This window comes from Cavia porcellus, unplaced genomic scaffold, assembly GCF_034190915.1.
Source record: "Cavia porcellus strain 051 isolate PalLab524CR breed Dunkin Hartley unplaced genomic scaffold, mCavPor4.1 scaffold_28, whole genome shotgun sequence".
NCBI lineage: Eukaryota > Metazoa > Chordata > Mammalia > Rodentia > Caviidae > Cavia > Cavia porcellus.
The window spans coordinates 29925105-29948161 of NW_026947511.1; the positions used below are offsets into that span (position 1 = coordinate 29925105).

Sequence of the window (23057 nt, forward strand, 5' to 3'; positions counted from 1 at the left end):
CACTGTGTGCTAGCTTTCAGCTCTTCCCCAAATCCCCAGGATACCCCACCCCACCCCAAGGCTTCCCTTTCCTGGCCAGGACAGTGCAAGGGCCCAAGCTGTCACGAAGCACTCACTCAGGCCTGGAACTGGTTAACAGAACTTTATTGTTAAATCACAGAAACTTTAGTGCAAAACAAATGAAAATCACTAAGTCCGTTTAATAGCAAGTAGCTGGCTTGCTGGCTTTGTCTGCAGCCTCCCAGCAACCAGAATGGAAAAGTTTCAGGGGCCAAACGGGCAGCAGCCAAGACCCAGCCAGTACCCATCCTGCAGGGGCCTCAGCTTGCACTCTACCAGGCAGAGGCTAGGAGCTTGTCATCCACATAGATCTGAAAGGGGAGGGGACCAGGGCATGCCGAGCACGAAGCGGGGCCCTGGCGGCCACAGACAGACACATGAGCAGACAGACAGTGGTCACCATTGTGCAAAAGCCTCACACATAAGCCAGGCCCGCAGGCCCTGCACAGAGTCAACAGGTTACAGTCAGGCAATTGCCCCTCCCCACCCCACCCCACCCCCAGTACCCCAAACAAGGCATCCACAGGAAGACAGGCAAGCAGAATCAAAAGCTGACCCAGGACAACAAACCTGAGTCACTGGGACAATGTCCCACCAGTGTCCTCTGAGCCACCAAGAGCTACTCCCAAACTGTGCTGTTACACTGGGAATTCTGTTACTTTCAAAGCCTAATTATTCTGAGCTTCTATCTTTCACATGAAACTGCCTTTGTCTGGCAGCAGGAAGGGAGGACAGTCCCTCTGCAGGGTAAGAGCCCAGAGCCCGGCTACCTCTCAGGGTGGGGAAGAAGGTCCAAGCCCACACTGAGAACTCCTCCCCCAGCAGGTGCCAGGCGAGGGCAGCTGAGACCTCTGGCCCAGTGTGTCCTCAACCTTCCAGCACACAAAGGACACTGAAAGTGGCTATGGCGCCTCCCACGTGACAGCACTGCTACAGAGAGGGAAAGAAATGGGCTCAAGGGAAGGAACCTAAATTGTAACAAAGTCATACAGATCTGTGTGTTCGTTACCACAGACACACAAGGAGAAAAGGATGCTACAGTTCCTGCAGGAACGATGCTCTAGTTCCACACATGACGTTTGCAGTGTTCGACAGCCTGCGGGAGTGAGGAGACTGAGTTTAGGCTTCAGATGGCAAACTCTCTCCTAGCCCATCAGTGTATCACACATCAGTCAGAAACAGGCCTCGGCCTCTTCCTCCAGGTCTGCTGAGGGCCCAGGGCCTCTTCACCACTCACACCAGCCCCAGCCTGCTGCTGCATGGCCACCCAAGGTCAGACCCTGTCCAACAGCCAGGGTGTGGGTCTCCCTGTCCCTCCCTGCAGTGCCACGATGAATCATCTCCTGATGGGGTCACAGGGAACCCCAGGGAGGAAGGAAAAGTTGCACAAAGGAACGTTAAGTAACGTTTGGCCTTTTCTGGGCCCCAAGTCCCCACCCAGGAAAGCAGCATCAGTCACCCCCAACTGGTGTCTGCTCAGCCAGGACCGTGATGGCACCAGGCAGCTGCCGACCAGGGCTGACACTCCGGGTCGGCTGCTGGCGAAAAGCTCCACCTGAGCAGGTGACGATGCAGGCTGGGCTCCAGCAAGACCAAGTGTGCTGCAGGACGCATTTTACAGGGGTCCCAAGGCCTTGTCAATCCCTGGTGTGAGCCCAGGGACACCTGGCACTGTCACAGGGAAATGGAGCAGGAGAGTGGAAATAGCCACCTGCTTCACTCCCTAGACCACAGGGCAGGCCTGAGTGGGCCTGTTTCCCTCCTCCCAGAAGGCATGCTGGGCTGGGGTGTGGAGCAGTCACCCCTACTCACATTGCACTGTGCTGCTGTCTCCATGTTGTGGCACCAGTAGCTGGGGCCCCACACACACTTCTCAGTTCCCAACAGAAGCTTCCGGACAGAGTGGCAGGCTCCAATTTTCTGTATTACCAAAAAAGCAGGAGAATTAGAGCCACATAACTGATCCCTTTCAGAGGTTAACAGCCTCCAGAACCATCTAGAAGCAAATCATCCAGACCACCACAGCTGCCACAGACAGCTGGGGCCTAGAGGCCCTGTGCCCCACCCTCCTCTCCCCACACTCTCAGAAACCGTTCAAGGGCAGGCCCTCCCAGGTGACAGTGCCAGGGGAGTGGCACCTGCCTGAGGCTTACCGTACACACGAAGGATGGGTCAATGACCTCCACGAGGATTTCTACCAACAAGGGCTCATACTGGCTCACGAACTCATCACACTGAGAAGAAAAACAGGCACATGTCCAGGTCCGGGAGTGTCCAAGAAAAGTGGGGCCACAATAGGCCAGGCAGGCAGTGGGCACTCTTCTACCAGCACGCCTGCCATTTCGGGCCACCCATACCCTACCTGGCCTCAGTAGCTCAGACCCTTTGCTCCCTGTGAGCCAGGAGGTCACTCGGAAGCAAACACCCCGAACCTCAGGCTTGGGAGTGGCGGCAGCCACTGTCCCTCAGCCTCCAACGGGGCAGCGCAGCGAGCAGCCAGGGCTTTTACCTGCTTCTGGTAGGGGTCAGGCAGGAGGCTGCAGCCCTTCTCCAGCGCATTCAGGATCTCCTGCTTGGTGCTGTTCTTCTCCAGATTGTGTTCCAAGTAGCCGACCAGCTTTTTGCACACCTCGCAGAAGCCACCATCCTTTAGCGGAGTCACACGTGCTATGGACCAGGGCACAGGGCTTAGCGTCAGCGGGGTCCTGCCAGACCTGGGGGTGCCCACTCCCTCACCAGGCTCTAGACTCACCAGGCGGCGCATGTAGTCGGCGCAGCATGGGCAGCTTGGGCTGGCTGAGGCGGTCCTTGCCAGACATGCAGAGGCCGAGCTCGCTGCACACCAGCTCGGGGCTCATCTCCTGCAGGAGGAGCGCCACGATGGAGTCACCGTATGTGTCCACCACCTCCTGGCACACCTCTGACACAGACTCGGGCAACAGCGCGCACACACTGTCCAGAGCATGGATGATTTTTTCCTGAAACACACGATAAGAGGATCCAGTTACGACAAGGAGACTGGGCAGGGGTGGGGAGACCAACAGTGGGGTACTCCCCTCCCACCAGATCCCACAGCATCAAGCAGAGCAAAGGCTGCCTTCCCCACTGCGAGCCCGAGGGGACCCACGAGTAGGTGTCCTCTGCGAGTCAGGCCTGGGCTGTGCAGGCTCGCAGCCTGGGGTCAAGTGGAGTCAGGCAGTAACGCTCCTGCCTAGCAAGTGCCAGGCTCTGGGTTCCAGTCCCAGCATCACAAAAAACCAGCAAGAGTCAAAAAGAGTTTCCCAGCCGGGCCTTCCGACCCTGGGGGACAAACGCAGGCCCCCATCTGAGCGCAGGGTACCTCAGTCCTGTTGTTGTCAATCAGCTCCATCACTTTCTTCACCACGTACTCACACGCCTTGCATGTGACACTCTCGTGGGCCCGGACCAGCTCCTGCTGTTGAAACAGACTGTACTTCAATGCTGGGACACACACGCCTGCGTCCTGCTCTACTAAAGCAGGGCACACAGCATCACAGCAAGGGCACTGCCTACTGGATCCAAAAGGATGCATGGCTCCCTCCCAACATTCAGGTTCAATTCATCATTCAGTCCCTCGCTGAGGGACTGTTCCTTTTCTCAACCGCCCCATCTCTACTTTCCCTCTAAGAAAACCCAGGAATTCACATCTCAGGAGGAAGCAACCGCCTCCTGGCCCACCTGCCGCCCCCTTCCCCCCAGCTGCCCACTTCGCTGTTTACAGGTAACACAGAAGAATGGACTCAGTGAGACTCAGCATCCATCTCTATTTACAAGTCAGTCAAACACTTTGGCTCCATTCTCAATTTTCCCAAATCCCATTAGCACCTACGACTGCCTACGACTTACGCATAACAGAGCAATACTACTAGGAGGAATTTTCTGTGACGCTGTAAGCATGCTCTACCCCTGCTATCCAGGGCAGGAGGCACCAGCCACATGAGTCTACCAAGCACTGAAATGTAGCCAGTGTAACTAACCAAGGAACAGAAGCTTTAACCTGCTGTTTCTAACACAGCACACTCTGGCCGTAAGCTCGACAGACAAGGTGTCCTGAGGTCTCCAGCACGGGAGCCGGAGGGAGCACCCCCTCACTCCCCGACACCTCAGCCCATCCTGTGTCCAGATGGTCAGGTGCCTCAGGCAAAAAGCACCTGTGCCACGTGCCAAGGCATCAGATGGCCCGAGCTCTGCAGGGGCAGGAGGCCATGCCAGGGGCACAAGGACATCACTCACTCACCCAACCCCTGAACACTGCTGAAGAGCTGAATACAAGCTCATTATGGGATGGAGCAACAGGCTCATTCCCAAGGAAGGAGATCTGGGAAATGGCAGGTAGACCCACGCACACGCACAGACAGCGGGCTCGAGCCCCAGGAAGGGTGTTCAGGAAGAAGTCTGTGTGGAAGGTTAGGCTGCAGCTGGGCACCTAAATGTGCTGCAAGCCAAAGAAATAAAATACATTCCCAGCAGCTCAGGGTGGGGGCAGCACAGTTATGGAGGGGACCCATACTGTACCCAGAGGCCTCAAATGCCAAGACTTTAAGGGCCAGGCAGAGAACCTGAAAAAATCATGTGCCTCCTAAGATGTGACACAAGAAGACAGTGTGCTGCGAAGCCCCAGCTGTTGTACAATCAGGGCACCACGTACCTCGAGGGGCTCCACCAGCTCCACAGCAGGGAGGACCTCGGTGGCCACTCTGGCTGGGACCAGAGGCTGCATGGGTACTTCCTTGATCTCGACACAGAAGCCAACCAGCACACAGATCTCCTTGGGTTGCTGGAGAGAGCACAGAGCCACCGTCAGACACAGCCTGCAACCCAGTGCCCCCAGCACCCTCTGGGGCGCCAAGGTGCTGGGACACACTCTGGACCCCTTCCCTGATCCAGCCTGACAGGAATTCCAGATTCAACTAAAAGGCCTCATGCCCAGGGACAGAAGCAATGCTGGCTTTTTTTAAAAAACCACATTCAGTGTCACTTGTACACACGAGAGTCCATGCCCCCAAGAGATTAATCACTTCAATCACAAGATCTTCAAGCCGACCCCTCTCACCGCCCAGCCAACCAGCCATACAGGACAGGGTTCAAACATCATGACCTCCACACTGTGAAGGCCTCGAGCAGGCCAACTCCACAGAGCCTGTACACTGCATGGCCACATGCTGTGCTCAGGGCTTGTGGCTCTGGCTCCCACCACCATGGCCAAAGGCAGCAGGACCAGGGCTGCTAACTCCTCGGCCTGTTAAGGCAGGAGGCTCTACTATTGCTATGGCTCATCTTCTATTATCAAGAAGCCTCCCCAAATTAAAGATGGCTGAGAGGTGGACTAGGAAAAGCACAGCCCTAATTCTGTGTCTCCGATACAACTTAAAAATGGGAAGGGGTCGTAAGGCTGAAGATAAAAGCAAGCTTTACAAGAGGCTGAGCTGAAAATTCAGGCACCTCATCCAAGTCCTCTCCCATCAAGACTTTAAACTGCCTTCAGAGCATCTATAACTCCAATCCTAGAGATAGATGCCAATGCTCAGGACAGCTGTCAGAGAGCGCTGGCTCCCCAGCACCCTGCAGATCCCAAAAGACCCCAAACCCAGAGTGCCAGAAGCCACGATCAAGAGTTTCCAGTTCTCTGGATCCACCTCAGGGGCAACCTGCGCTGGCTGTTTGCAGCTAATGCGCTCATGCAGCAAAAGCGTTTCTGTAGTAAGAACAGCACTGAAGACATGCAATGCCCACCCAAGGGTGACAGACACAGGCGCCTACAAGCTGGGCCTCCACTATGGGGAGCTGGGTCGCAGTGGTCAAACGAGCATTCAGACCCAGGTGTGGGGCTCTGCTGGCCTCGTTTCCTACCCCTAGAGCAAGAGATCAGACGCCCAATACCCAAGGGCTGCATCTCAGGGAAAGGGCGACCAGGAGAGAGAGGGATCCCTCCTTTCACAACCATTCCTGGTGTCTGTCAGAGCTGACCCGCCGACCAGGGACAGGGGTGGGGGAGCAAAGTAACTAGGAGAAGCAGCAGGTATCACTACTAAAAGCAAATTCTCCATCACATACCTGATCCTGCTGTTGAACAAAAAAACAGGAAATCGGAGATGAAAACAAGAGAAAGGAAAGGACACAAAAGTTAAGAAAAATTAAAACAACAATTAATCAGTTAACAGATGTAGGAATGTCACAGAAGTTAGGGGAAACGCTCTGGCAGTCTGTGCCACCTTGCTCCCATCAGGGGCACTGTGCCCTCCATCCCATACTATCACCATCCCAGAACACACACAGAGGTCCCCAAGGAGGCCACCTTCAAAGTGTCTCCACGCTCAAGGCCTAACCCTACCAGACCTTCCCCACAGGACACAGGGCTGCGAGTCCCTGGCCTCAGGCCAATCTACCTCTCGGCCAATGTCTGCCCAGAGGACAGATCAGACAGTGTGCCAAACTAGGGTTCGGCACAGCCTGCATTAGTGTTCCGTGCTGTGGGAAAAACAAGGATGTCCACAGTACTTGGCTGTAGGGACATTCATCAATTTCTAGGACAGCTCTGAAAACAATCTAACCTTCTTCCAGCCACAGGCAACTGGCTACAGAAAATATGTCCTCCCCACTCTGACATAATACACAGTCACATAAAAATCATTTGTAAAAGTATCTACTAATCAAGTGAATGCAGTCTGTAAGTTGTATAAAATATGGTCCCATTGATTCTCTTGTTGTTGTTTTGTCTTTTTAGACAGGACTTCACTATGCAGTTCAGGCTGGCCCTGAGCTCACTCTGTAGCCCAGGCTGGTCTTGAACTTACAATGATCCTCCTGCCTCAGCCTCCTGAGTACTGGGAATACAGGTGTGCACCACCATGCTGAACCCGTTGAAATTTTGTGAAACCCCCAAGTGATTTGTGATAGGGGAAGTATTTCTATTTTCAAAACATGCTACAGTATAGTTAGAGAAAATACTGAAGGTAGCTTGAAGGAAACACTAGTTCACGAGGCCAAGTCACATTAAAGGCTTTTGGGGCCCGGCTCCAGCTGCATGCCCTATAAACTGCCTCTCGAAGTTTTCACAGCAAGGCAGGATGGGAGCCACAACAAACACCTGTATGGATGGGTAGCTACCATGGACAAAGGAGCCCCCAGAAATGGTAAGCTTTGTGGGTTACCAAGTCTGGGTTCCAGTGACTTGAATGCTGCGGACACACAGATGGGCATCACTGGGTTCCAGGAAAACTTTATCACGAAGCAGGTGATGGGCAGTGTGAGGTCCTCTGTGTCAGAGAACAAACTTGGGCATGCATGTCAATAACAACTTGGACAATCAGTGTAACAGGGAGCAAAAGTGTTCCCCAAGTTAGCTCTGGGGGACCGATGCCTGCTGTGTGCCCAGATGCCACAGACCAGCCGCTGTGCCCACCAGCTCTGGACACAGAAGAACCAGCCCCTTCTTGTGACCAACATTTCTCCCACCACTAACCACGCTTCCTGCCACCCGGCAGGAGCAGATGCCAGTGCAGAGACAGGGCTGGAAGAGCCAGGCAGGATTGCCAGGCAGAATTGCCAGGCAGGATTCCCCTGCTCTGCCCAGAATTCAGGCCACAACATTCTCTGGCCTGGAATATTTAGAGAGCAGCCTGCTTCTGCAGGCCTTGGGTTTAAAGCCAGACACACAATGTGACGGCAACTGCACATGCACAACTAACAGGGCGCCGGCAGGACGGCGCCAGGGTTGGCTTTCCGGGCAGGGATAAGGACCAGATTCTGAGTAGGGAGTGTGCTGGCCAGAGGGGGACGGCTGGGTCCAATTCAGTACACTCAAGGTGGAAAGAGGCAGCTGAACCATGTCACGTGCAGAGTTGCTGGAAATGGTAACATTAAATGTCAGGAGGTAGTAAGGGCTCCGGGCCACCTACCATATGCATCATCATTTGGACGGCGATTTCAGAATACTGGCTGATATAGTTCTTGCACTGGGGGAGAGAAAACAGGTTGTCAGCTAAATTAAATAGTGCAACAACACACACCCAAGAAATCAAACCAGCATTTCTAATAGTACCAAGTACTATCAAAAAAATTTCCTAGAGTTTTCTCAATATCTGCTCTAAGTAACTTTTTAGTAAGATAAAGAAGCCAGACATGGTAATGCACATCTGTAATCCCAGCACTAGGGAGGCAGAGGCAGGAAGATCACTGCAAGTTAAAGAACAGCCTGTGTTACAAAGTGAGTTCAAGGCTGGCCTAAACTACACAGTGAGAGCTGGTCTTAGAACACCCAAGATGAAGGGCAGCACAAGAAGTACCAGCCGCTTCCTCCGTCCCCACTCCTGTCTCTGGAGCCCAGCTTCCTGGCCCCAAGCATCCCCAAGACACTGTAGCTCACCATGTCCGCCAAGCCAGGCCCCAGGCGGTCACATTCCTCCTTGGCATGTTCCACCAAGCCCTGGACAAAGGTGGAGTTGGTCCTCACAGCAGTCTGGATGTCGGTCACCATCTGGACGCAGTCCTGGCAGACATCTCCGCTGGCCTGCAGAAAGGTAGTTAAGTTAGGTGGCACTGCAATGCCTGCAGTCACTGGGCACTCACTTGCAGCGGAGGTGGCTCAGCAGCGGGCGGAACAAGTGCTCACTCAGCACACACGGACCCTGAGACCCCTCCCAGCAGCAAAACGAATCAGGAAAAAAGCAGGTGTCTTCATGTGTTTTAAATATCCCATTCTTTAGAAACTACATGGAAACATGTGGTGCACTCCTATGATCCCAGAACAAGGGAGGCTGAGGCAGATCACCTTGGGAGGCCAGGCTGGGCTACCTAGGGAATTCAGGGCTGACCTAGACTACACAAGCAAGGAAATACAGTGGGAGGGGTGCCACGTGGTTTAATACACACAAAGGCAGTCAGGTGCCCGCAGAGTCAGGGGCAGGGACCCCTTAGTTCCAGAAGCACGGGCTTGCATGCACCTCCCACCCCCTCTCCTACATGCACGCATAGACTCAGCCTCCCCACTATCCCCACATCGCTGGCTCCACCACTCACCTTTGGCTGGGGCTGGCTTTGGGGACCATCCTGGGGGTACAGGAGCAGAGGGATGTTGGCCATGAAGGGAGCCACCACCTCGGACAGGTCAGCCTCTGGGATCTTGTTGGCCTCAAGCTGCTTCTGGCGGTTCAGCTCTGCCAAGTGTCTCTGAAGAGACTCGCACAGGTTGAGGGCAGCACACACCTCACCAGGATTGCTCTGGGGAAGAAAGACCTGGCTGAGTCCCCACCCCACATGAGCAAAAAACAGGCTACCCTATGCCTGTGAATCAGCCTCTCTCCTCAAACTCTTAAAAGAAACAGCTAGCTGGACATAGTGGTACATGCCAGTAATCGTAACTACTCAGGAGGCTGAGGCAGGAGGTCCCAAGTTCAAGCCCTGCCTGCACAACTGAGTGTATGCCCGTCTCAAAAATATAAAGGGCTGGGGGTTTGGTTCAGCAAAACTCTTGCTTAGCAAGGCAGAGGCCCTGCATTCCATTCCCAGGACTGCAAACTTGTCATGCAAGCTCAACTGCTCAATATACCTAGACAGTATAGGAAAATTATAGTGCAGGTGTCCAACCACAGGCAGCCTCCAGGCTCACCACAAGCTCTTCCTTCAAGGTAAGGGGCATGGGGAAGGGGAGGGGCCAGGATTCTAAGCCTCAGCCCTCCTAAGCTCATGTACCCCACTGGTTTCAAACACTTCCCCCTCATCTCCACCTCGGCAAACGGCTCAATCACCACCTCCCAGAGCAGAAGACCCCGACACTCCTCCCCCTTCCTGTCGTTCCCCTCCTTCATGCTCACAGTTTAATATTCCTATGTCCATCTTCCTCACCTGTGTCACCCCTCTGGGGTGTCCTCCTGTGTCCCTTAGGGTGGATCCCGGCCCTGGGAGCTAAGGAATCCCCACAGAAAGTGTGCCTAGAGGCCTGTCGCCCACTCCCTGTCACCTCCACAGGTTTGTTGCCCCTGAACACAGCCTCAGAGGCCTCCTCACCAACACCTCAGCCCCAAACCGGACTCTCCTGCCCACCACCCCAGGCCACTCTAGACTGGTGCCTGTGCCCCGGCAATACCAGACTGAAAGACAGGCAGCCCCACAGCTTAGCCCCTAAATTACCCCCTGAACTGTGACTCCCAGGTCTTGGAGACATGGAGCCGCTTGATGTTCACTGTCTCCATCTAGGGTTCACTACGAGTCACCCAGCTGGCATCCACGAATACCGACAGTCACTTGGCAGTTCACCCTGCACGCCCACGCTGGGCCCTCACCCACGACACCCTAGCAAGGTTCAGGAGGACCCCGAGTGCAACCACAACCCTCAACGACAGAGCTACATGGGCAGCTGCAGAACCCCAAAGCCATGGACACGCTTTCACTTCCACCCTGTGGCGCATGGTAACTTCCCAGGGCCCAGATGTGCCCATCACCTACCGCTTCCCCTTTAATCATGTCCAGGATGACAGGCAGGTAGGAGTCCACTATTTCCTTGCATGAGGACGACAGGTTGGGGTTCGAGAACCAGTTACAGACCTTCTCCAGGTTAGAGAGGATCTCCTCCTGCAGGGACACGAGGCAAGGATCAGAACCAGGGAAGGCTCCCTCCCTGTGGACATTGAGGGCAGGGAGCCCTCTGCGACTCCCAGACAGCGTAAGCCTATAGAACAATCAGCCCTCAGGGAAAAGGAGAGCAGAGAGCCAGGCACGGTGCCACGTATTTGTAACCCCATCCACCTGGGCGGCTGGGGCAGGAGGATGGCAAGTTCTAGGCCAGCTACCTTGTCCCAAAAATTATTTTGTAAAGATAGCAGAGAATTCTTCAGGTCTCCACCAGCAAAACAGGCGGGAAAAAAAACAGACATGAAAATTCAAGGGGCCAGAGGTAGCTCTATGGCACAGCAGCTGATTCCTAGTATAAAAAAAAAAATTTCAAAATGCTGGGTGTGGCTGGTCACACCTGTAATTCCAGCACTCAGGAGCCTGAAGGCAGGACTGCCATGAGTTCAAGGCCAGCCTGAACTGCAGCGAGGCCTTGTCTCAAAATTAAAAAAAGGAAAAATTTCAAAATGAAGAGCCTCAGCCCTTCTGCCTCACAGACATAGGAATTCTGAACAGAGAAATCAAGTGATAGCAACACTTCCTTGTGTTAATGAAGAAGCAATATAAAATCCCAACTAATCTTGGGCATTTCATATTTGGGCCAGAGGTCAACAAATTAGTCCCTTACTGGCTTTTGTACAGCCTGGAGTGAACAATGCTTTCTAAAAAGACTGTGTGATGGAGTCAGTGCAGGGCAGTTCCCGGCTGCACAGACGTCGCCAGCCCTGGCCTGGTCACACATCTCTGGGAGTCAGAGCTCTCCCAAGCACCAAGGCACTGGGCCTTAGCCACAGCAACCCCCACTGCAGCTCACCTCGGTGCCGTTGTCCTTCAGTAGGTCACCTGCGGCAGTGACCACCTGTTTGCATATGTCACATGGGAGGGATTTCTGAAAGGAAACACAAGCGAGACAGATCTGTGCTTGAGGGACACCACTCACCGCACACACAGCTGCAGGCCTACAGCTGCAGACCCACAGCCCTTCCCCACCCGCGCTTATCTGCCCGGGGCGGGCATCCAGCCAGTCCCACACTCTGTGCTGGTGCCTGTGCTGGTGCACAGGGAGCATGAGACACCAGGGAGGGCAGATGTGACTTCAAGACCAATGACCTTTCCTGGCACCCTCTGGGGTGCACAGTCAGGCGGCCAGGCTGTGTGTGGTACTGCAGGCAACGGCTCGGGAAGGCGCTGTGACAGACTGAGCACAGCTGAGAGGGTGACTCAGGGAGCCAGAACCTTGATCTACTTTCTGCTCCCAGGCAGTGCTGTGCGTGCCCATCAGGGACACTCCTCAAAGCCAGCCTCCTGATAAGGCTCAGTGGCCCACAGGGTGGCAGGCACAGGCTCCCTCCTCCATGTCAACTGACTTCTGCCTTGTAATGGTTGACACATTGTGTCAACTTGAGTAGAAGTTTCACTAAGTGACTCAGGAGGGGGCCAGGGTCCTCACTTTGTAAACATCTTGAGCCTGGGCAAGAGAAAGCCAGCAGATGCTAAGTGCTACCCCCGCAGTGGTCTGGAAGAAGGCTCTCAAACCCTGGCAGGTGGGGCCTGGCAGACTGCCTCAGAAGGCGGGGCACAGAGGACCTCATCCTATCTCTGCCACCAAGAGTCAGGCGTGCTGAGTGGTTAAGATGGCCACACCCGCGACGCAGTGACAGCGAGGAGCACAGAGACAGGCTAGAACGCGGGTGCTGGGCGCAGCCAGGCCGGGCTCACCACTGTGGGCTTGCTCCACACAGTCTGCCGGCAGTGCTGCACTGCCCCACAGTCGGCCGCCGTCTTGAGGTCCTGGCACAGCACCCCCGAGCCTCCGGAGCATTTTCTCAGGTCTGTGACGGGGCTGGCAAGAGCTGGAAGGAAAAGCAGTGTGAGGGGTGCACTCTGCACAGTGGGGTGCACTGTGCTTCTTTCCCGGGCGAGGACCAAACCCACCTGGCCCCTCCCAGCCTATAAAACATAAACCACAGGGCATCACAAAGTGGAGCTGTCGGGTCACAGAGCGAGAGGGGACTCGTGGAGGAGGTTCACTTTCCCCTCTCCAGCTACCTCCAACACTCCTGGGACCAAGGAATAGCAGGGCTTTGAATCTGTATAACCTGAAGTTTCCACAGTAATGAAAGCAATCACAGGGGAGAAAAACTTACAATCTAAATAAAGAGAAGACTTCTACTTCTGCAGAATGAAGAACTGACAATAAAATAGTTATTTCTTTAAACCGAATCTATAAGCCAAAAACGAAAATTCGTTATTTTCATTACATCAAGCATTCTTTTTTCCCCCAGTACTGGGGATTGATCCCAAGGCCTTCCCACCAAGTTACATCCCCAATTTACTTATTTTGAAAAAGCCAGGTGTGGTGGCTCACACCTGTAATCTCAGCACTCGGAGGTAGGAGGATCACTGTGTTCAAGGCCAGCCTGACTGGATAGTGATACTGTCTCAAAAAGACAAAAAAGTTATCTCACAAAGTCACTTAATTATTCAGGCTGCGACTGAACTTTGCACTCCTCCTGCCTCAGCCTCCTAGAGTGTGGAGGTTACAAAGTACGAGCCACCACAGGTGGCTTCAAACAAGGGTTCTTAAAGTTGTTCAAGTGTGACACTTTTTTTTTTTTTTTTGGTCTTTTTCCTTTTTATCAGTACCGGGGATCGAACTCACGACTGCCTGCTTGCAAGGCAGGCGCTTATGTCACTGAGCTAAATCCCCAGCCCCAAGTGTGACACTTTTATAAACCTGATTCTCCTATATATCTACACAAAAACAAGTTTTCCGCAAGAAAATAAAGATTGCATGAGCCACTCCTAAAATGAACACTCAAAACAAGGTATATGGTGTGTCACTAGCTATGTTCCTGCGGACAGGCCCCAGGCAGAGCCCAAGAACAAGAGGGATGAGGTCAGACAGACAGCAGACTCTGTAACACCTGAGACCTAAAGAGCGAGGTTTTGCTATACAGAAACAGAATGACTACTTGAACAGTTTTCTTTTTTATCCTTTTTTTTCCCCAAGAGGTAAGCAGAAGATTCTTTGATTCTAGAAGGAGGGAAACAGTAGATGAAAATAGGTCTTCATTTTGCAGTAGCATCTGCACAAATTCTTCATTGCTGACTTGTCTATCTCCATCAATATCTGCTTCTCTGAACATTGCTTCTACTACTTCTCCGTCTGTTAGTTTTTTTCCTAAGTTTTTCATGACATGATGATGTAGTTCTGCTGCACTGATGTAACCATTTCCACCCTTGTCAGAGACGCAGATTTCTTCACTATCTGTATCTTTCATTTTTCTAGCCATCATAGTAAAAAATTCTGTGAAATCAACGGTGTCACTAACATTAGCATCCACTTTGTGACCGCATCCTGCAGTTCATTCAGCTTCTGCTGGCTTTGCTCAGTGACCTCCTAACAGTTCCCAGTTCCACTGTGGTGATGCTGCCATCCCATCTTTATCGAGTAGGGAGAAAGCTTCCCTGAATTCAGCAATCTTGTCCTTCAGTCAGCTGGTCGTCATGGTGCAATGGAGGGAGGAAGAGCAGAGGGAGCCGCGGTGGACACACCAGGGCAAGGGCTGTGACAGAGGTGAGGGTGGGGGTGCCTCTGTTTCAACTGTGGCAGCACCACGACAAGCAAACCAGGTGTGGTGGCGCGTGGTTTACAGTCGAATACCAGCGCTCTGGAGACTGAGGCAGGAGAATCGCTTAAAGTTCCCAGTGAGTTCAAGGCCACATCAACTACGTAGTGAGACCCTGGCTCAAACAAACAGCTCTATCAGATTTAAGCCACTATTATTCGAAGTCTCTGTTGTTCTCAGTGGAACCTAATACAGGTGCACAATCAACTATATCCACCACCAAATGATGATTCACAAAGGCTGCCTGCATGGAGCGTGAAAAGCCATGTACACAACATCATTGTCAAAGATTTTCGGAAACGGCCTCAGTGTGAAAGAAGCCTTTCCTGGAACAGGCACTTTAGGCCCCATTTGTTAGACCTGTCTCGGTATTTTAGCCTCACAACATGTGCTCTTCCTCTCAAACATTTTAGGGAGCACACGCTAAATGCAGCCTCCCGTGAAACAAGCACAGCATAAATTCCAAGGCATGCTGAACCTGCTGCCTGGTAATGCGTCACCATAGCAACAGGCAGGTTGCTAGGAAACTAGCAGGGTAACTCCAGGAGAGGCAGAATCCACCCCGGTGCCCTGCACTCAGACATTTCTCAGGGGAATCCAGCACCTCCATCCCTAGAGCAGGAGGCAATGAAACACACAATGCTGACTACTCTGAACAACTGCTGTCAAAAACACCTGACAGTGAAGAGTACTTATGGCTATGGAATCAAGCCTGTGGGAAACATTCTCCACAACAAACAAAAACACTCCTCATTTTATCTTTCAGAATAGTGTACACCCAGAGGCAGCCTGCCTGGATCTCAAGAAAATAATCTGAATCAGCAGTGCTACCACTGGGCACACCAGGGCATCCAGCTGTGCAGGAGGCTGGGCAGGACCATCCAAGTTTAAGGTTGCTTAGTGAAGCCATGTCTCAAAATGTAATTTCTGAAAACAAATGGGGAATACAGCTCGGTGGTAGAGCACCTGCCTAGTGCATGTGAGGCCCTCGGCTCAAGTCCCAGTACTGCAGGAATAAACAAAAATTTTCAGTGGCAAGACAGCCCCTAAGCCTGCTCAGCTGATCTCCCGTCCCTTCAGAACACAAAGGTTCTTTCTTCTCTGGCTCTCCTTACCCACTACCACTTCATTTTGCAACCTTCTCCACAAACCAGAGATTCCCGAACAAGAAATCTCACTTCCTAGAGGGATCCACAAAGTGCTGGGCTCAATCACCTCATGCAGCGTCACCTGAGAAGGGCGGGGGTATACAAGGTCCTCAGTTCACCAAGAGGGACACCGATGGGAGTGATAACACTGCCTGTCATTCCAGCACCTGTGAGGTTGAGGCAGGAGGACTGCCACTGTGTTTGAGGCCAGCCTGGGCTACACAGTGAGTTCAAGGTCAGCCTAGACTACAAAGCAAGACCCTGTTTCAAAAATCCAAAGAGCAATACAATTTTGGGGACATATATTCCTGACTAGTTCATTGAAGAAGGCTACTCTGGAGGCTGAGGTGTCTTTCGGTGGTAGAGCACCTGCCTAACAGTCATGAGGCCCTGGGTTCAATCTCCAGAACCCAAAGAACTAAAAAGTTCAATCAAGTCCTGCTGACACAACTCTCCCTGCAAACCATGACAGATCGATAATCAGCAGGGATCAACTGAGTCATGGAAGAGAAGACTGTGCTGTCACCATGAACCATGAAAGGGACCCCTCATAGGCTGCCCAGACAGTAGCAAGGCCAGAAGCTCTAGGAGGATTCAAAGGTGACAGCACCAGGTCCCTGAGGAAGCCTGAAGTTGGCCACTCCAACAGCACGGGCGATCCTCACCATCCTGCTAACAGCTGCACAGCCTCTGCACACAGGCAGAAGACAGATTTGATACGTGAGCAGATTCCATGCAAACTCTGCTAATAAGGGAACTCATTCATCTCGCCCTACCCGATCCCTTACGATCCAAGAAGCTGCAGGGACACAAGGGTCTGTGATCCACGCTACTTTCGGTTTCCTCTGGTTGATACTAAGCAGATGCTGCCTCGGTTAGAAACGCTGAAAGCAAACCGTTCAGCACCCAGCAGGGGAAGCCGAGGCCTCACCCGCGGCTGCCATCTGAGAAGACTCCAGATCAAAGCACTGGGCTCCGCTCAGACACTGGGCCCAGCACCCATCAGCCACACAGGCTCTTCTCCAAGTCACAAGGACATTCGAGAGGTCCACCTCCTCCTGTCACCAAGACATCAGGCAACCTTCAACCCTTCACTCACATCTGCACTGGCGTTTCTCCAGGGGCATGTGACATATGACATCTCCACAGACCGAATGCAGAAGCAGCCAGGTGCTAAAGGGACACCAGCCAAGTGAAGACTGCAAAGGAAGGGCTGGGGCCACAGCTCAGGGGGACAGCACGTGCCTGGCACACAAGAGACCTGCGTTCCACCACACAAAAAGAGATGACCAAAATGTAACACAAACCTTCTCCTAACTACATTAGGTGACGTTTCATTAAAAAGATCTTATGTCCTACATGGGGTGGCACGGTGGGAGGCTGAGGCAGGAAGATCACAAGTTCCAACCCAGGCTGAACAACTTGGTGAGACCCTGTCTCAAAATAAAAAGCAGAAAAAGAAATTGGGATGTAGCTGAGTTCACAAGGCAGTACTTTAAAATGCTGACTGCTGAAACTGAGCGCTATAATCCCAGCCACTTGGGAGTCTAAGGCAAGAGGACTGCTCCAAATTCAAAGCCAGACTGAGCTACAAAGCAAGACCCCATCTCAAAAACATAACAAATGAACCACCAGGCTAAACGCAGAAAATGACCAACTTCTGGAACTATAAGGGGAAAAATCACTTCCTCAAGTTGTAAATGACTCTTTTCAGATTTATCTCAAATCAAGGCCAGCAGGGACATGGAAACATGTCTGGCCGCCGTGTCCTACCAGCCAGGAGCCACACCAACAGGTTTCCAGCCCAACGCCTCACTTGAACCAAAGCTGGTCTTTCTTAACATTAATTTTAGGAAGAAGAATCGTTTAAGTGGATAAAGATTTGGCACAAGCTTGGTAATCAGAACATTCGACAGGCCCTGGGTTCCCGCCATAGCACAGCAGGCAGCGGGTAAGAGGAGTTTCAGCACTTTCCTGTGATCCCTGAATCAGGAGGCTGAGGCAGGATCGTCTTCGGTTCCAGGCCACCCTAAACTGCTTAGGGGGCTGTTATAACTTCCCGTTTCCCATACACAGCGTATACTTTTATTTTTTCTTTCTCTCCTCCTACTTATTCGTTCTAAGCTGACTCTACAGAGCCAGTTTCTCTCCCACTAAAAAAAAGAGAAAAGAAAAAATAAAAGCTCTGTGAGACCCTGTCTCAAAAAGACAAAAAACAAGAGCTGGGTGTGGTGGCACACTCCTGTAATCCCGGCTCTCAGGAGGCTGAGGCAAGAGGATCATTGCAAATTCAAAACCAGCCTGGGCTACAAAGTGAGTTCAAAGCCAGCCTCAACTGCACAGCTAGAAAAACAAAGAGCTAGAAGTAAAAAAATCGACTGGAATACTGTGCCATCATTGACGTGGAAAAGAAAGCAGAAATGGGGCACCAGGCACTCCTCTGGAAGGCGCCTTTGGAGCCACGGGTCGGGCTACAGTGCAGCCCCGCTCACAGGCTGGCAGGACAAGGTCACCTCCCTCCTCACTCCTCTTGCACTAAACACGTTGAAGGCTGTCATGAGCTATCACCTGCTCCAAATGTACCACCTCCATTCCGGGATGGGGAAGCCAGGCTGCCAGCCTGAGCAGAGCAGACTTAGCCCAGGTCTACACCCAGGGAAGGGCCCTGGGTTACAAGAACCCGCTCTGATCTGTGGGCTGCTGCACCCAGAACACTGAAGCCTGACCAACTGCAGCAGCAGTCAAACCTCACCGACTCCCGAGAGCAGGACTGCCAGTGCCCTCCTCACTAATGACCACCTGCCTTGTTTCCCTGACTCAGTAATTGTGCCCAGCACACTCATCTGCAGAAGTCAGTTTGTCTGTTAAACTCCTAATCGCCTGTGGGGTTTTGTTTGTTTGGATTCTTTTTAAGTTCTGATTTTTTGGGGACCAGGGTCTCATTATGTAGCCCAAGCCAGCCTCCAACTCACAGCGATCCTTCTGCCTCAGCCTCCAAGGTGCTGCGATTACAGGAGCGTGCCACCAAGCCTGACTTCCTACTAATATCCTCCGAAATGAACATGTTGAGAAATTACAAAATCAAGGGCAGGATGAGGGTACAGACAACACAAAATCATGCTTATTAGTGCTACAACAATAAACACAAAACTTTGCTAAGCCCTTTCACAGCTTAATTTACTGAAGCCTTCCAGTGACACAGGCATAATTAGTGCCATTGTTCAACTGAGGAAATTGGGTTTAAGGACCTTCTCCAAGGTCATACAATTGATATCAGTGATGTGATATCGCTAATCTCCCTATTCCAGTCTCAGTGCAACATACATTCCACATCCACAGGATTACAAAACAGCATGCTATAAACAGAACAGTTAGTACCTTTACAAGGACCAAATTCCCTACCCTAATCCCTGTATCACCATCTTTTCAAAATTACTTAAAAATTGGGAGAATGGGGCCAAGGATTTAGCTCGGCAGTGTTAAAGTGCCTTGCCTAGGGGGCTGGAGGTTTAGCTCAGCGGCATAAGCGCCTGCCTTGCAAGTAGGCAGTCATGAGTTCGATCCCCAGTACCGATTAAAAAAAAATTTTAAAAAGTGCCTTGCCTGGTAAGCGCAAGATCATGAGTTCTGATCCCTGATGCCCCCCCCCAAAAAAAGGAAAGCAGGTGGGTGTGGTGGGCCACACCTGTAATCCCAGCACTCAGGAGGCTGAGGCAGAAGCATTGCTGGAGTCTGAGGCCAGCCTGGGATACAAAGTGAGCTGAAAGCCAGCCTGTGCTGCATAGAAAGACCCTGTCACCAAAAAAAAAAAAAAAAAATGGAGAGCTCAGAGCTCACTGGGAGAGTACTTGCTTGGCAGGTGTTCTGAGGCCTGGTTCTACCAAAAAGACAAAACAACCTTTTAAATAAGTAGGTCAAGGTAACTAGTAGTCTCTTCTGTTGGGTAAAAGAAAATCCAGATCTTCATTCCCGGCAGCACAAACAAAAAAGCAGCTGTCAAGGTCTTGTGGCCCAGCAGCCAATATTCTACAATTCCTGGGGCCGGGGATTTAGCTCAGTGACATAAGTGCCTGCCTGGCAAACGGTAGGTTGTGAGTTTGATCCCAGTACAAAAAAGGAAAAAATATCCTACAATTCCTGCTGGCACACTGGCTGCACAAGGCTCAGTCTTGACTTTGACACTGAAGGTCCCATGCAAGCCTCACCGGGTGCTATGCCCCATTCACTTAAACTCCAGTTGGCTGCCTGGGTAGTCCAGTCACACAAGAAAAAGGATCAAATTCTCCCTGCAGAAAATTCTCCAGTATTGTGGGTGTAATGGCACACAACTGTAATCCCCACACCTGGGAGGCTGAGGCAGGAAGATTGCTTTAAGTTCAAGACCAGACTGGGCTACATACACAGAGACCCCCATCTCCAAAATCCAACAGTTCAAAAGGGCAACCTTGACACTAGTGTTAACAGCTACAGTGTGGAAAACTGCCAGCTGCTGCTAATGCTCTTTGGGGACCCTGTGGCCACTTAGTAGTAGCTCACCCTGGGGCATTCACTTACTCACAGTGTGTTTTTTAAAAAATTACAGGGAGGTGTTGAGAGATGTGGAAAACAGCACGTGAGACTCCTCCTTCTGGGCCTGGAACCCCAGGAAATGGCCTTTGATTGCAGCGTTACTGGAGACTGAACCCAGGCACCTTTACTGGTCAGGTGCTCTCAAGTCTCTCATTAGGCCATGCTTCACCAGTTTAGGTGGAGGAAAGGCAGGGAAGACAGAAAGAGCAGAAAAGGAAACCCGATGTCACCACCCCAGGACTTCTGGTGGTGCTGAGAGGGGACCCAGAGCCTGGTACAGGCCGGGCCAGCCTCTGACCCTGAGCCACACCCAGGTCTCAGGACCTCACTAACCACAGGCACAAAAGCCCCAAGGTCCAGACCTGCCAGGGAGCAGCCTATGGTCACGGTGACCACGCTTTTCTGGATGGGGCCAAAGGCGGCAGCAGCAGCAGGTGTCTTGAGAAACCTTAGGGTTAGCAGTTCCGATAGCTGCGGTGGGCTGAGCTGCGAAAGCAGGCCAGCATCTCACACTGTTAGCAGGCCATGACCCTAAAGGAGTGGCTGCAAGGTCAGACCAAGGCCCCTGAGCGCACACCTGTTTACCTGCCTGCTGGGGCAAGGGCCCTGCGCAAGCACACTCTGGGGCTGGGCCCGACCTTGCCAAGCAGTCGATTCAGCACCGTTTGGATGTCTAAGTCAGAACGCTTCCGCTCCTGTGTGAGTGTTAAGGGGGAATGCACTTAGGACCTCTGCACTGGGCTATGCCCCAGCCCTTTTTATTTTGAGACCGTGTTTCACTAAGTTGCCCCGGTTGGGTTCAAACTTGCCATCCTTCTGCCTCAGCCTCCAAGAGTGCTAGGATTACAGGCTACAAAGGCAGCTGACTCAGACCTCTGAGGAGTCTCATGAGGAGTGAGTCAATGCCAACAAAAAATCACCTCTTGGTCTACAAATAAGAAATTCAAGAGCCTCATGTAGGGCCCAGCACTTTTTTCTCAGTACTGGGAGCTAGTTATTTTGAGACAGGGTCTAAATTGCTCAAGCTGCCCTCAAAACTTGCAACCTTCCTGCCTCAGCCTTCCAAATAGCTAGTATTATATGTGATGACACCCCCAACTCAAGACATTCTAGAGTTTATGAAGGTGACAAAAAAAAATCTGATATGTATTGACCCGTAATTATTTAGTTTTGAGTCTAAGCTGTCATCTGCTTTGGTACTGTTTATTAAAATCCGCCTAGCAGTTTGAGAGACTGAGGGAGGAGGACAACAAATGTGAGCCTAGCCAGGGTAATTTAGTGACTCAGCAAATTTTAATGCTGTCTTAAGATTTTAAAAAATTGTTTTATTTAAAGAGCTGAGGATGGGACTGCAGGTGTGCACCACCACACCCGGTAAAAGCCAGCCAGAAAATATAAAACTACTAAGAAACAGAAACTAAGTGTGGAGAAGTTGACAATCAGCTTTATTTCTTTGGTGGACTATGACCTAGGATTTTCTCTATATAGAAATTAAAATCTGGCTCCATGACTTTCAAAACTGTACAATTTCAGCAGGGATGGTGGCACAGGCTCACAATTGCAGCAGCATCCAGAAGGCTGAGGCAGGAGGAATACCAAGAGTTCAAGGCCTGCCTGGATCTACACCGTTCATTCAAAGATAGTAGGAACTACAGGGTGAAACTGTCTCAAGTAAATAAACAACCCATAAAATAAAAATAAAATGTACAATGTTGATCAATCACTTCTCTTTACCACGATGATTTAGGTGAGACTAAAATGTCAAGGAAAACTAAAAACACGGGTCACAGCGGTGACACAAGGAGCCAAAGAGGCAGGGAGTTGTTTCCAGGGCGTTGCCTCCCTAACCTGCGGAGATTTTACACTCGCAGCACCCTTTTGGGGCAGCAAATAGGTCAATGGCCCTGGGCACACTTCTCCCAGACTTACCTTTCCCCTAAAAAAGGCCAAGGGCCCTGTAACGCACCTGAAAGCAGGAAGAGCAGGACTTGAAGCAAAACGATCGGGTCCATTAAACCCCGGGCGTCCCCTCCCAGGGGTGGGTTTCCGTAGCGACCCAAACAGAGGTCAACCCAGGACCTCCAGGGCGCGCCCCGACACTACAGGACCCGCACCCACACGAGCCCCAGACGCCTAGGACCCACAGTGTGAACTGCAGGGCGGGCCCGGGCCACCACAGATCTGGGCCCGGAGGGTCCCCTGGGAACGAGCGGACCTCTTGGCCCGGTCCGGCTCGACCCCCGCCTACCCGCCCGCTAGGTCGCGAGGCCAAGCGGCCGCGCCTGCGCAGTTGGCCGCGCGCGCCGGCGAGGTCAGGGAGCGAAGGCCTCGGCCTGCTCGGGGTGGAGGCACCGCGGGGCTCCCCTTCCCCTGCCTGAAAGTGTGGGGGAACCCCGGCTTACCCGTGCCCAGCAGGCTGCCCAGGAGGAAGAGCGCAAACATCGTCACGCCGCCGGAGCCGCTGGACTCCGCAGTCTGCAATGCGGCGCGTCAGCTGATCCCCGCGGATATAAACCTGACCCCACCCGACGCCGCGCAGTGCGCGCGCGCGAACCCCGCCTCGCCCCGCCCCTCGGGGCACCGCCAGACCCTGCAGGGAGGGGGAAGAGAGGGAGGAGGTTGTGGAAATAAATATCCCAGCACTGCGCTACATCAAGGTTAAGGGTTACAGACTGTATGTAACGCATTGTAAACAGTCAGATCCAAACTCTGCCCTGTGCTAGGGATTGAACCCAGGGCCTTTGCCCAAACTACATCCCCAATTTTTCTTTTTTTCTTTTTTCTTTTCTTTTTTTCTTTTTTGAGACGGGGTCTCGCTATGCAGTTCAGGCTGGCCTTGAGCTCACTTTGTAGCCCAAGCTGGTCTTGAACTCGCAACGATCCTCCCACCTCAGCCTCCCAAGTGCTGGGATTACAGGCGTGAGCCGCCACGCCCGGCTCCCCAATTTTTTTAATATGTTTTATTTCCAAATGGATCTCTGTTGGAAGACTGGGCTCTGATTTTTGACCTTCCTGCCTC

At 52.2% G+C, this 23057-nt stretch overlaps 1 protein-coding gene and 1 pseudogene across 4 annotated transcripts; both read right to left on the bottom strand.

The window, feature by feature from the left end:
- Window positions 1-127: 127 nt before the first annotated feature.
- Window positions 128-22606, bottom strand: Psap (prosaposin). Of its 4 annotated transcripts, none has more exons than XM_005005322.4 (14): window positions 22441-22606; window positions 12409-12542; window positions 11504-11578; window positions 10525-10650; window positions 9100-9300; window positions 8447-8590; window positions 7980-8036; window positions 4730-4858; window positions 3401-3493; window positions 2813-3038; window positions 2570-2727; window positions 2214-2294; window positions 1873-1980; window positions 128-1156 (listed from the first exon to the last, which is right to left on the bottom strand). In XM_005005322.4, exons 1-14 carry the CDS (start codon window positions 22478-22480, stop codon window positions 1121-1123), a joined length of 1608 nt encoding a protein of 535 aa, XP_005005379.1. In that variant the 5' UTR covers window positions 22481-22606; the 3' UTR covers window positions 128-1120. The 4 variants fall into 4 exon arrangements, with proteins under 4 accessions (XP_005005379.1, XP_023422527.1, XP_063094712.1 ...); XM_023566759.2 differs by having other exon boundaries at window positions 3401-3496; window positions 22441-22605; XM_063238642.1 differs by lacking the exon at window positions 22441-22606 and adding an exon at window positions 22005-22065.
- On the bottom strand, window positions 12549-18061 carry LOC106028519 (calmodulin-A-like; annotated as a pseudogene).
- Window positions 22607-23057: the final 451 nt, after the last annotated feature.

Bases quoted from the DNA above. Each gene is read 5' to 3' on its own strand.
- Psap (XM_023566758.2), bottom strand. From the start codon at position 22,050: ATGGACCCGATCGTTTTGCTTCAAGTCCTGCTCTTCCTGCTTTCAG. The intron at 3,039-3,400 runs GTACCCTGCGCT...CGTGTGTTTCAG, and splicing joins TTGACAACAACAGGACTGAG to GAAAAAATCATCCATGCTCT. The intron at 1,981-2,213 runs GTAAGCCTCAGG...TTGGTAATACAG, and splicing joins ACCCATCCTTCGTGTGTACG to AAAATTGGAGCCTGCCACTC.